Raw genomic sequence first — 13,140 nt, 5'->3', positions numbered from 1 at the left:
CATGATGAACTAATGCTTTAACCACCACGCTATTCCATCGCCCCTTAAATGACATGAACAATCACTGAGAGTCAAAAGCCAAATAAATCATCTTATGTCGATCATGCATCAATATCTATACCATGCAAGTATCTGGGTGCTGATAAGTAACTGACACCACACTTATACACTGAGTGTGACTGTATCTGAACACAGACACTGTACTATGGTGACCCCAGCTGAATCCTGACACCGGATGTCACTGCAACCTGTTACGTTTCACTTCCTGCTCCCTAACACAACCCTCAAAACACAATGAAACTGTCCTGATCAAAGACAGCAAGTCTCTTTACATAACAACATTGACATGCCTATGTTCCTTGATGTTCAAGCTCATTGAAATGTAAAAAACACAAAAGTTACGAAGAGGTCTCATGATGACCTTCTGTACAAATATCAGACAATATATGTATATCCCCACCTCCCTTGTATATATATAGACTATATGACTAAGTATGACGTATCCATGTCCATGTATGACATGTATCCATAACATCCTCCTATCCACATATCCTTTAATGGTATATATTATATCTACTTCCTTGCACAATCGCTGCGTATCCCAGACAATCTTAAGTACATACATGATTTCTTAAAGTGGAGCAAACTCAAAATGGAAGCTGTTTGGCTATTTCACAACTTTTGTCTCAGAAAGAATGAATGAGCAATTAGATTGGGGACAAAGGTCCAAAGCAAGGTTTACACATAAATGATTCACACATGTCGCAATAAGTACAATACATTATCATGATATTGTACAATTCTACCTTAAACAAGACAAAATTGTTGTAGGAAATGTTTGCCACATTGGATGTGCTCTGGTGACTAATTCTACACAACAAGTTCAATATACGTGCATGCACCTATGAGATGCACACCTCTCGTGTCCCAATGAATGCATGAATAAGCTAATCAATTCTGTTGAGCATTTTTTGCGGGGAAGTGGATAGACTTAATCCCCTATTTCATAACCATCAGAGAGAAATTCCACAACATTTATCTAAACATACGAAAAACGACCAAATACGAAATTAAAATATGACATGCAAACCTTTAGAGTCTCTTCGAAAGACATGTAAGCTAAATAGGTTTTGTGCTGTGGTTTTTGAGAAGTGGTGAAGTACACCCCTGTTGTATGGGACAAACAGGATGAACAGAACAAAGTTCAACATCTTTAGATGTGACAAAAATACGAAAATGGATGAACAAGGTATGAGATGCACACCTAGAGAGTCCCAGTGAAACACACATAGAAGCTCAATCAATTCTGTTAAACTGCTTTTGTGGAGAAGTGGATGGACTTCATCCTCCATAACACTATATTCAGAAAGAAATTCAACAAAATTTATGTAAGTTCAACCAACATTAAAATTGGAAAAATAAATAAGATACAAAATCAAAATATGAGATGCACACCTTTAGAGTCCCAATGAAACACACAAAGAAGCTCAATCAATTCTGTTGACTTCACCTCCCATAAAACTATATTCAGTGAGAAATTCAACAAAATTGCGAACGTTCAAACAGCATTAAAATTGGAAAAATAAACATAATAAAAAATTAGAATATGACTAAAGTGCATGTGTAATCTAAATGAATTCCATGAGACAGTTTGGATGGAATATACAGTCTGTACAAAACAAAATTCAACTATGTTCACACATCTGTAAAAGTGACAAAAATTAAGAAATTGAATAAAAAATTATGAAAAGCACATCCTATGAAAGACATGCAGAAGTTTCTGTGGAGAAGTAGATAGACTTCATCCCCTATCTCACTATCATCGAAAGAGAAATTCAGCAAAAAGTACCCAAGTTCAAATGTCTCAAAACTTACGAAAAGACCCAGTAAAATACAAAAATAAAATATGAGGTACACACTAGAGTCCCAAGAAAGCCATGCATACGTTAACTGAATTTCACACAGCATTTTTTTTTGAAGAAGTGGATAGAGTACAAAAGACTAACTTGTTACACAGAACATTATCAATCAGAAATCAGAAACTGGGCATTTGGAAAAATTTTGAAAGCCTTTATAGTTTCACATCTATTTCTGATTGAAGCACTGCATAATCCTAAACCCACTGACCTATGAAACACTCAACTGGGCTCTCAAAGTGCTGTAGAAGCACTGTAGTGTTCCTTCCTGTATCTTTGAGTGGTGAGGTGAAATGGAGATTAATACTGTGTTGAAGGTTGTTGCACTGACACAGCAGCATACCCCTGCACTGCTGCTTTTACTGGTCAGGACTAATGTTAGTGCTATAGTGATTGCTCATTCCATAACACAGTTTATTAGGAATACCAAAATTAGACACACTTCAAACCATGACAATGTTTTATCCCTTTAACAAGTAAGCAACAACAAGTGTCCTCCTTAAACATCTTTCACTGTGACAGGACGGGGATTGACACCCCAGCCTCTCAATCACCTTCCACTCTCCTAGCAGACACTATCCACCAGCCCTGGGACACAGACACTAACTGCATTAAGTTATCCATTGAAATGGAATAACATCAGGAGTTCCCATGATAAACTGTAAAATGCCACTATACCTGCTAATTTGTTGACCAGAAACCTCTCTCCTTGATTGAATATCTGTATGAATGACAAGTCTCTGTCGTGGCTCCAGTCAAGGGGCTCGTACGTCTCGTTGTAGTGCTCTATACGCTGCATAAAATCCTTCACAGCCTCGTTGGTGTCCATCCCTTTGTAGTCCGGGCTACACACCTTCACTTCCTGCGTACAGTCAGTACCAACCAACAATGTCAGCTTTCAGTGCTATCATCATTGTTCAGCTTATTTTGGGAAGGATCTAAAGCTTATTTTGGGAAGGATATAAAGTTTAGACACACACAATTGTGATCGGTTCAAGCAGCCAAGGATCAATATTAGGATTCAAATACAGAATACTACTGTTGCCCTTTGAGCCACATGTGGCCAACTAATACAACTGACACACATCAGAATTCATGACTTTTGTGCTTGTATAAAATGTATCAAATTCAAAGTTGTTCACCAGTATTGTGGGAAACATGGGCACTCTCTCTGTCACTTTATGTTGACATTATCTACTACAACAATCCTTTGAAACATCCATTAAATTTCAAACACAATGTCTGTACATGGGTTTATATGAGGGAGATGATACTGAAGAAGCAAACAAAGCATCGTTTCCAACTCTAAGAAACATCTCATCACACAAGCTTGAACCACTGCATGTACACAAGCATATTTTGCCATGTCATTCTAGATGTGAGGCTGAATCTCTTTTGTCAATTAATCTCTTGGATCTGGAAGACAAGAATAGTTCTTGGCAGAACAGGGATTCAGGCCTTGTGCCAGAGTGTCCCTGTAGCATGAGGAGAGTGGCCACACACAAACTTGAATACAACATCAGTATTACAATATCAGTAGTTAACAAACACTATCAGAGAGTTCAGAATGGATCCAAAAGTGTGCGATAATGTCCTGATTACCCATCATTTACAAAGATATTTATTAAACCAAGACACAGTGCCTACGCACCATATTTCCTTCATTAACCACTTGAGTCTGTATACCATATTTCCTCGATTAAACACACAAGCCTGTTTCCTCTGTTAAACACCTGAGCCTATTTACCATATTTCCTCCATTAAGAACCTAGGCCTACATACAATATTCTTTCATTTAAACACCTGAGCCTATTTAGCATATTTCTTCCATTAAGAACCTAAGCCTAAATACAATATTCTTTCATTCATACACCTTAGCCTATTTACCATATTTCCTCCACTAAACAACTGTCTATATATCATATTTCCTTCACTAAATACCTGAGCCTATTTACCATATTTCCACCACTAAATACCTGGGCCTTCATAAAAATTCCTTCCATTAAAGATTAGATACAACTAACAAAATAAACAGAATTAAAACACAATTATCATTTTTATCCACGAGATATAATATACATTGCAGATTATGGAAAAACAAACAAACAAAATTATAAGTGTACAATAGCAAATCAAAAGTCCAGTATTTTGCACTTGGGTATACTATCCTCGAATCTAAGTACCATGTATACTGCACTCAGTCAGAGCAAGTGTGCACTTAAGTGTAACAAACACTTTCATTAGCTGGATCATTTGCTGATACCCTCAGTTCTCTTTGTGTGTGTATAGGCATCCAAGTTTAAGTGGCGCAAACCTATTCACTGATGTTACCACTTTTCACAACTGATGGCATTTTTAAGTGAATCATTTGAACTCACGATTTTGCAGGATTTTTTTCATGGTGTTATTTTTCAACTTAAAAAGTTCAATTTGCATTTTGAGGATTTATTAATGTAAGTCCAAACCAAAAGGTATCAGAATCTACAAAGTTGTGCTTTTGAGTCTCACATATATATGCTTTAAGCACCTGAACATACACACCATTTTTCTTCAGTTTAAATCCAGAGCTCATACACTAATATTTATTCAACTAAACAGCTGATCCAGGAATATACCCTCCCAGCCAAAGTCCATTATTCCTAGCCTTGAATCACTATGATATTAATGAAGATAATCACATCATTCAAAATCAAGTGTTCAACTGAGGAGGTATGGTAGTGGCTTTATACAGCTGGCTCTATTTGTCCAGGTGGGAGGTGGAAAATTTCCTAGCACCATCCACTGTCCTCCTACCTTTATATTGGCCTCCACCACTTCGGGATCATCACAGATGGACTCCACAAAGAACAGCTTGAACTGATGCTCCACTGTAAACATGTTGACCAGCATCTTCCTCCTCTCACGTGTTGTGTTGGTCGCATCTACCACCTGCCATTACACAAATACCTCTGAGGTTGGGAAAAAGTCAAAGTGATTTGAATGAGTGAGTTTAATTCTACACTAGGCTCAGCAATCCTCAAGCTAAATGCCCACGGTCTGTAAATAATCAAGTCGAGTCTGGACCAGACAATCCTGTGATCAACAGCATCAGCATCAATCTGTGCAGTTTGGAACAAATGACATGTGTCAACCATGTCAAGGCGTTAGTTGCCTCTTACCACAAGCATAGTTGCCTTTTGTGGCAAGCATGGGTTGCTGAAGACCTAATCTACTCCGAATCTTCATGGGTCCAAAGTGATTTGAATCCACAGAAAGTCTTATTAAAATAATGTTTTGTAGCATGTAAAGGATCAAGTCCAGCCTACAGGTCTACCAACTTGAAAACTTTCCCACTCAGCAGAAAATGCTGAATAGCCCACATCAATTGTGGAAATTGCAACATTAACATAATACTGAAACACTGAAAATAGTAACTTTAAATCCCTTTAAAAATGCCTGCAACTATGATTTTGCACATGCACACATGGAAGAGGTAGTTTCGGCCCCATGTTGACATTTTCCACCTTGGGCAAAACATGAGTGCTTACATTCCCTTTCTAAAGTTTTTCTGTTGTGTAATTTGACATTTATCATCATCATACTTGAGAGCACACTTATTTAGTTCATTTTCCATTCATATGAAAAATTGACAACAACTATTTTGACATTCATAATAGTTTTTCTATGCAAGGCAATTAGCGAGCGTTTGAAAAATTGAAACAAGAGTCATCAGTAAATTACATATTCCCTGGCCCCCACATATTTGAAAAGACAAATCATCTGAAGGTTACTTGATTTTTTTAAACTAAGTTTGAATCGTTTCCATGGAAATTATGAAAAATATAAATGTCATATATCTGTAAACAGCAAAAGGCAATACTTCTAGATCTGCCTCATATATCTGCCAAGATCTGTTGAAAGATATCAAATAGTTTTCGAGTTGAGCTCCAGAAATGAAGCCAATCCTTCAATTTTGAGACTATGTCCAAAACGCTTCCATGGAAACCAAGAAAATAATAAACCACAAAAACCTGTACATAGCAAAAGGCACCACTTTAGGCTCTGACTCATATATTTACCAAGTTTTGTAGAAAAACAGTTTTTGAGTTCTGGTCCAGAAACGAAGCCCCTCCCTCCATTTTGAGACTATGTCCGAAATGTGTCCATGGAACCAGAGAAAATAATAACTCACAACAACCTGTAAATGCCAAAAGGCACCACGTTGGAGTCTGCCATACATATCTACCAAGTTTTATTGACAGATATTACAAAGTTTTTGAGTTGTGACTAAGGCCGAAACGTTTCCATGGAAACCAAGAAAATAATAAATCACAAAAACCTGTACATAGCAAAAGGCATCACTTTATGTTCTGATTGACAGATCTACCAAGTTTTGCAGAAAAATATTGAACGTTTTTTTAGTTCTGCTACGGAAACCAAATGCACCTCTCACTTTTGAGATTATGTCCGAAACGTTTCCATGAAACCGAGAAAATAATAAATCACAAAAAACCTGTACATAGCAAACAGCACCACTTTAGGTTCTGATTGATATATCTACCAAGTTTGCAGAAAAATACTGAACGGTTTTTAAGTTCTGCACAGGAAACGAAGCCCACCCAATCATTAGACTAACACCAAAATGTTCCATGGAAAAGCAAAAAAAAATAAAAATGCCAAAAATCTGTAAATAGCAAAAGGCATAACCATAGGTTCAGGTTATTATATCTATCAAGTTTGGTAAAAAAACATTGAACGGTTTCTGAGTCCTGCTCCGGAAAAAAAATGATTATGGATGGACGGATGGACAGACGGGGCATCGATTATATACCCCCAGCATGTAATGTGAATGTAATGTAAAAGTGACGATCCTAACGCACATGTGAAGTAGAGGTTAAATTTTGCTCATACAAAAATGTTGCAGTTTCATAGTCATTCGTACTGTTTAGCAAGGTAATATGTTTATGCAGCTATGTCCACAATGTAGTGACTGGAAGCATGACCAACAACAAACAAGGCTAGTGTACAACGGGTGTAATCAGCCATTTCATCTTTTCAGCTCGAGAAACTGATGACCAGCTCTGAGCTGGAATCTCTGAATGAGAGACTATTAATAATGTACCACTAGTCATGAAACATACTTTCACTTCAAAACTCAGATACAGAGTGTTATCAAACCCATGCAAGTTTTTTTCTGTGAGACAATAAACAATTCATCTCTACTGTTATGTAATGTTGACACTGGACGAGATTACAGTTTAAATTACATTATCTTCATTGGTGTAATACTGACATATGGTAATGACACATTTGAAATCACAGAATCACAAGGCATACAATAGTGATGTTATATGCAGCATGATTAATATTCCTGTATCACAAAATTTGAAATACCAACATTGGGAACAACACAAATAAACATTCTTAATCACAGCATATGCAATATTAACACTGATGGCCATCACAAGTACAATTCCTGAGTCATTATGTACGCAGTATTAGCACTGATCGACACCATAATAAAGAGATCACAAGGTGCACTCACCCCAACCTCTCCCCCATTCTCTAGGAATTTGCACGCATCTTCCATGGCCAGTAAAGCACACTTCCTGTGGAGTGGAATCAGTACATGTGTTACACTTGCTGAAATTAACTAGTCTCGTTAGTCGGTGATGTAGAATTAAGTAAGTAACTAGTCTCATTAGTTGGTAATAACTTTCATTAGGTGGTGATTAGTTTAACAAGTCTTATGTGTAGGCAGTCTGGTCATGCCAACAAATCATGAAGGCCTCATAGAAATAAATGACAAAATAATGCCTAACACAAACAGCATTGTTGTTTGATTGAAAATTGTAAAGTCTGCTGGTTTTAGGAGTCTAAGAGATAACCACTGACTAAGCTGATTAATGGAAACATTTGAACGTTGGTAGGTGAGATATTCCTACTGACGTTCGTATCTCCTGAGCCTCTTTGTTGTCTGGACGGAAGAAGTCATGGCTGCGGTATTTGTTGGTAGCTGCACGCCGATACTCGCCTACATTGAACACTGGAACATAACAGAAACACTCTAGGAAATACCCATGGTGAAGACAAGGCATTCATATAAACCATTTGTTCACTTGGGTCTATAGCTACAGTAAACTGACTTCTCAGATGTTCCCAGATTCCACTGACTGAGCATCTTTGTGAGGATGTTACCAGTCTTCTGTAATGATGAACAAGTATTACAAGGAACTAAGTGTTCTATTATAATAATCATATTAGTACCCATATGTACAACTGTCTGACAAAGTAACTCAAGGTTCATATATTCTAATATCTCTTAGAGCATGGAGAAAGGTCCATCTGTAATAATAAGATTCTAGCATATCTGGACCTTGAGGTCTTAATGAGACAGTTGTGCTTATTAATGGACCTTCATTCAGTCTTACAAATGGCTGTGTCTACTCATGGTGAGAACTGTAGTGTAAAGGAACCTGTGTTCTTACTTTTGATGAGACAGGGAGTCTTATGGCCTGTTATGTTACTCTTGATGAGACTGAAGAGCCTTATGGCCTTTGTTATGACTTTGGATGAGACAGAAGAACCTTATGGCTTGCTATGTTACTTCTGATGAGATTGATGAGTATTGTGTTATTTGTGAAACAGGATGTTTAAAGTTCTTACATGCTTAACAACTTGCAGCTAGCTACATGTGGGTGTATATTTCTCAAGCTCCAGACTTTGGGTACATGTCATGCTACCTGACACATTACAAAGGAAGTGTCAAAAGTAAAGCCTAGAGTCCCTCAGTTTTTCCTGCTACATATTATTAGAGATGAGAATGGGTATGAATGCAAAGAGGAAAATGAGGTGGGGGTCTTGAGCTCTAAAATCTGAGGATCATATTCTTGAAACCATTAGACAGAAGATAATAATGACCAAGGTGTAACTGCTTAATTTTCCAGCTTTGAACGTTCAGAGTGGCTCCAGGTGTGGCTGCTCTGTGCTGGGCTAAAAATACACTAAAACCAAAATGGTGTATCCACAGTATCAGTAAACCCAGGCTAGGAATAGCATCACCTCCCTCACAACCCTTACATCAGTCATCACTTGGCAGCAGCAGCAGCAGCACCTGTACACCTCCACCAAACTCTTACACCATCATCGTTCAAGCAGCCACTTTTGAACCATTGCATATATACATGATTTAAAAAGGGAGAGATCATAATTGTTTGTCTTTACAGGACATGTTATAAAACAGAGATATAAACCCCACAAAAAGTATAAGCACTTAACCAGCTGTTTTGGCCAGGTTCATTATGAACAATATCCTCCTGACAAGGTGACATTTCACAAACTGATAGCTCTGTATTAAATTCAAAGGCAGATTCACTGGTTTTCAATAGTAGCATAGGTTCTTTTCACGCATTCTTTAGATGATCACTGGTGCCTACTCTCTGTGTACTTAGACTAGACATGCCTGTCAGACAACATTGCAGTCATCAACACAAGTAAACAGCCTCTACATCTGTTAAGGACATTAGTTCTGATGATTAGACAATAGATCTATTATGTAGGCTATACAGCAAGCCCTGGGAAACCTAACAACAGTCAGTCATTATTGGTCTGATATGTCCTAGACTGAACACAATTCCCAAATTCATAATGGTCACGACTGCTGATTCAGATGTATAGAACTCAGTTGGCTGTGAGTGGATCAGCCACAGACATGGCTAGTGACACAGATGAATAGAACTCAGTTGGCTGAGTGAACTAGTCATAAACATGGCTGATGACTCAGATGTATAGATATGGCTCTGAAATGACAAGCCACAGAAACAGCTGATGGATCCATGTCTAGCACAAAATTTGCCCTGAAATGACAAGCCACAGAAACAGCTGATGGATCCATGTCTAGCACAAAATTTGCCCTGAAATGACAAGCCACAGAAACAGCTGATGGATCCATGTCTAGCACAAAATTTGCCCTGAAATGACAAGCCACAGAAACAGCTGATGGATCCATGTCTAGCACAAAATTTGCCCTGAAATGACAAGCCACAGAAACGGCTGATGGATCCATGATAGCACAAAATTTGCCCTGAAATGACAAGCCACAGAAACGGCTGATGGATCCATGTGTAGCACACAATATGGCCTTAAATGTGAAGCCACAGAAATGCCTGATGGATCCATGTGTAGCACTTAATTTGCACTGAGATGTCAAGTCACAAGAAAGGCTGATGGATCCATGTGTAGAACTCAGCTGGTCACAAAGCACAGACATGGCTGACAAATCTAATGCATAGAACACAGCTGGTGCTGAGTGGATAAGCCACAGACACAGCTGACAGATCCAATGTCTAGGACTCAGCTGCTGCTGAGCAGATAAGTCACAGGAAAGGCTGATGGAACCAATGTCTAGAGCTTGGTCCAGAGCTGCTAAGCCATAGACATGGCTGACAGATTCAATGTCTAGAACACAGGTGGTGCTGAGGTGATGAGCAACAGACATGGCTGACGGATCTAATGTCTAGAACTCAGCTGGTCCTGAATTGACAAGCCACAGACACGGCTGATGGATTCAATGTTTAGAACTCACTGAGTGCTGAGATGACCAACCATAGACATGGCTGATTGATTCAATGTTCTGAACTCAGTTTGTCCTGAGCTGACGAGCAATAGAAATGGTTGTGGGATCCAATGTTTAGAACACTGTTGTTGCAATGCAGAAAACACTTAGCCATACACTTGTGCTTATGAGTACACAATGAAGCTGGTCTTTATGGCAATGTCAATATGGGAACAGCTTGCTTTGATGTGTAAGATATAACACTATGAAACACAACCTGCCTCATGTATGGAAGATAATCTTGAATTCATGTTGCAGTCTCTACATGTAGTCACCAACATATGTTAGTTGATGTTACCCAGTAACTAGTGGATAAAAAAGACTTGGCAAACTAAGTGTTCATTTTTTTTTTCTTACTCAGGGCCATGAGTTACAAAGATGTTTTGTGTCAGTGTAGAGTTCATATGTTTCGTACAAGCTGAATATATTGGCCAAAAGGAAAGAATAATCATGTTCAATAAAGTTCTTATACAAAAGAAGCCTTTTGGCATCACTGTACTTCAGTGCCGCAAATATTATCACATGATCCCTAATTAATAATGTCACAAACTCATTAGACAGTGTCATCATAACAATTAGTCTTCAAAGAAGTATAATTGATACTCAGGAGCTAAACATACTGCTACACATTCAGTTTCAAAATAGATTTAGACCTACAACAATTTTCTTATATACCTCTGATTTTTCAACGGAGTCGGTTTGTCTCCATTCTACCATAAGCTTGTTATTGAGATTTGTAAAACCCCAATTACACTGTATTAGAAAATCAAATGTATATAACCTTATATACCTTTCAATGACTGTAACTGAGCAATCACAATCCAGTATCTACTGGAGTCCTGTAGAAGTAGTATGTTTTTATTTAAACAAAATACCAATGAGTAATATAAATATAACTCATAATGACTCATATTGACATATTTAATACCAAAGGGTAACTTCTCTCTGCACTTGTCTCTGTCATACACCACTGAATTCATGGGGTATAGAGATGAATAGGGGCATATTCCAATTGAGTAGAGGTCATGTGCCACAATGGCACAGGTGACCAGTTTCAATGAACAAGGTGTAAATATGAATCAAAAGACCTTCTCTATATCTTTCATATGTGACAACCTTCACCACTGTATCAGTAAACTTTGCTCCAGACTAAAGTACAGAAGGACTCCTGATCTATCGGTGGAGATTGGACCTCTAATACATAATCATATCAAACATCACGGGAATGTGTTAGTTTTATCTAACATTAATCAAATTGAAATGTGTCTTTAAAATCTGTTTAAATATAAATTTATAATATATAATGGGCAAATGAGCATAATTATCTTGAAAGTGGACTAAAAGAATGATCCTTAAATGCTGGCACTGTTTCTACAAAAACTATATATTCTGTTTCAGTTAACAGGTCAAGAAAACATCAGCATTTACAGTCTTTATTGCCTTTTATTCTTCAAGAGAACCACCATTTATAGAACCCATCAAATCTGACATAACTTGTATCTTCTCTTGTGGGACAGAAGAGGTTCAGGGTTATCAGAATTACACGCTGTAACTCTCCTTACAGGAACTGCCATCCACTCTGTACATCCACTTGAAAAGAATAAACCATTCCCTGAGGCCAGACATCTGCCAGTCTTGAGACTGTATATTGCTGCATATGACCACCCACTTTACAGCTGACCAAATTGGACTCTGTTTATTGCAGGGGAATCATCGTCTGTTTTTGTGGACACACTCTGAATTGGCCATCAGAATCATTAACTGATTCTCCCTACATAAGCAAAGATGGCTGACAAGGATATGTGTCAGTTTCATCAGAGAAGGCTTGTGATTCCTACATCCCTCGCGATCAATGTGAAAATCCCACTCTTTGTGATCTCTGACTCTGAATAAGCTTAATACACGAAAACTCTATGTACACTCTCCCGATTCACATCAACACTCCACCTCAACCCTGGTCACTTCACACACAATATACCCCTTACCTTTTGTACTGACTCCAATCCAGTTCAGGTAGCGTGTCAGTTTCTTGGAGATGTAAGTCTTCCCTCTGGCCGGCAGTCCGACCATGGCAATAACCGTGGGAGCCTGGACAACATGGGGGCATGATGCTGCAAAAATAAAGCGGAATCTTAGTACTTCATCACAGAATACTGCTTGGTACATCACACATACTGCTGTACCAAACTACGTGATACAGTCATACAGCCTAGTACATCACTCCTGCAGGTGTATCAAACTACACAATATAGTCCTTAGAGCTGTGACGTTATATCGTAGTATCAATAATTACGATATGTTATCGGACAATAAATGTATTGATACTTTTTTAGTATCGTGATATGTATTGTTGACCTTGAAATTGTTAATTTTCATAAGAAACTGAGGGTTATGTAAACGTTTACACTATTACTTGTTATCAGAATATACGTTTTTAAAGAAAATAACTAAAGATAACATATCATGAATCGAATCGTATCATATTCCCAGATATTGCGATACGTATCTTATCATGAATTTTCTGTATTGTCACACCTCTAATAGTCATACAGCTTAGTACATCACTTGTGCCAACCAGTTCTGCTATCTGGTCCGATGCTTTGTCCTCTATACCACGGACACACTAGGATT

At 38.0% G+C, this 13,140-nt stretch overlaps 1 protein-coding gene across 10 annotated transcripts in view; it reads right to left on the bottom strand.

Annotated features, from left to right (window-relative positions):
• The window catches only part of LOC137295703 (6-phosphofructo-2-kinase/fructose-2,6-bisphosphatase-like), a 106,862-nt gene that overhangs the window by 33,635 nt on the left and 60,087 nt on the right, over positions 1-13,140 (bottom strand). For all 10 annotated transcript variants that reach the window (XR_010957593.1, XR_010957594.1, XM_067827207.1 and 7 more), the window contains exons 2-6: positions 12,495-12,620; positions 7,845-7,941; positions 7,441-7,504; positions 4,710-4,844; positions 2,595-2,778 (exon numbers count right to left, since the gene is read on the bottom strand). Coding sequence is in view for 8 of the 10 variants with exons in the window: in XM_067827207.1 (XP_067683308.1) it covers positions 2,595-2,778; positions 4,710-4,844; positions 7,441-7,504; positions 7,845-7,941; positions 12,495-12,620 (606 nt within the window). In the remaining 2 variants the exon portion in view is untranslated. The remainder of the gene's footprint in view (positions 1-2,594; positions 2,779-4,709; positions 4,845-7,440; positions 7,505-7,844; positions 7,942-12,494; positions 12,621-13,140) is intronic.

This window comes from Haliotis asinina, chromosome 9 (genome assembly GCF_037392515.1).
Source record: "Haliotis asinina isolate JCU_RB_2024 chromosome 9, JCU_Hal_asi_v2, whole genome shotgun sequence".
Taxonomy (NCBI): domain Eukaryota; kingdom Metazoa; phylum Mollusca; class Gastropoda; order Lepetellida; family Haliotidae; genus Haliotis; species Haliotis asinina.
Note: the sequence above shows the minus strand (reverse complement) of the source record. Positions and strands in the feature narration are given on the sequence as shown.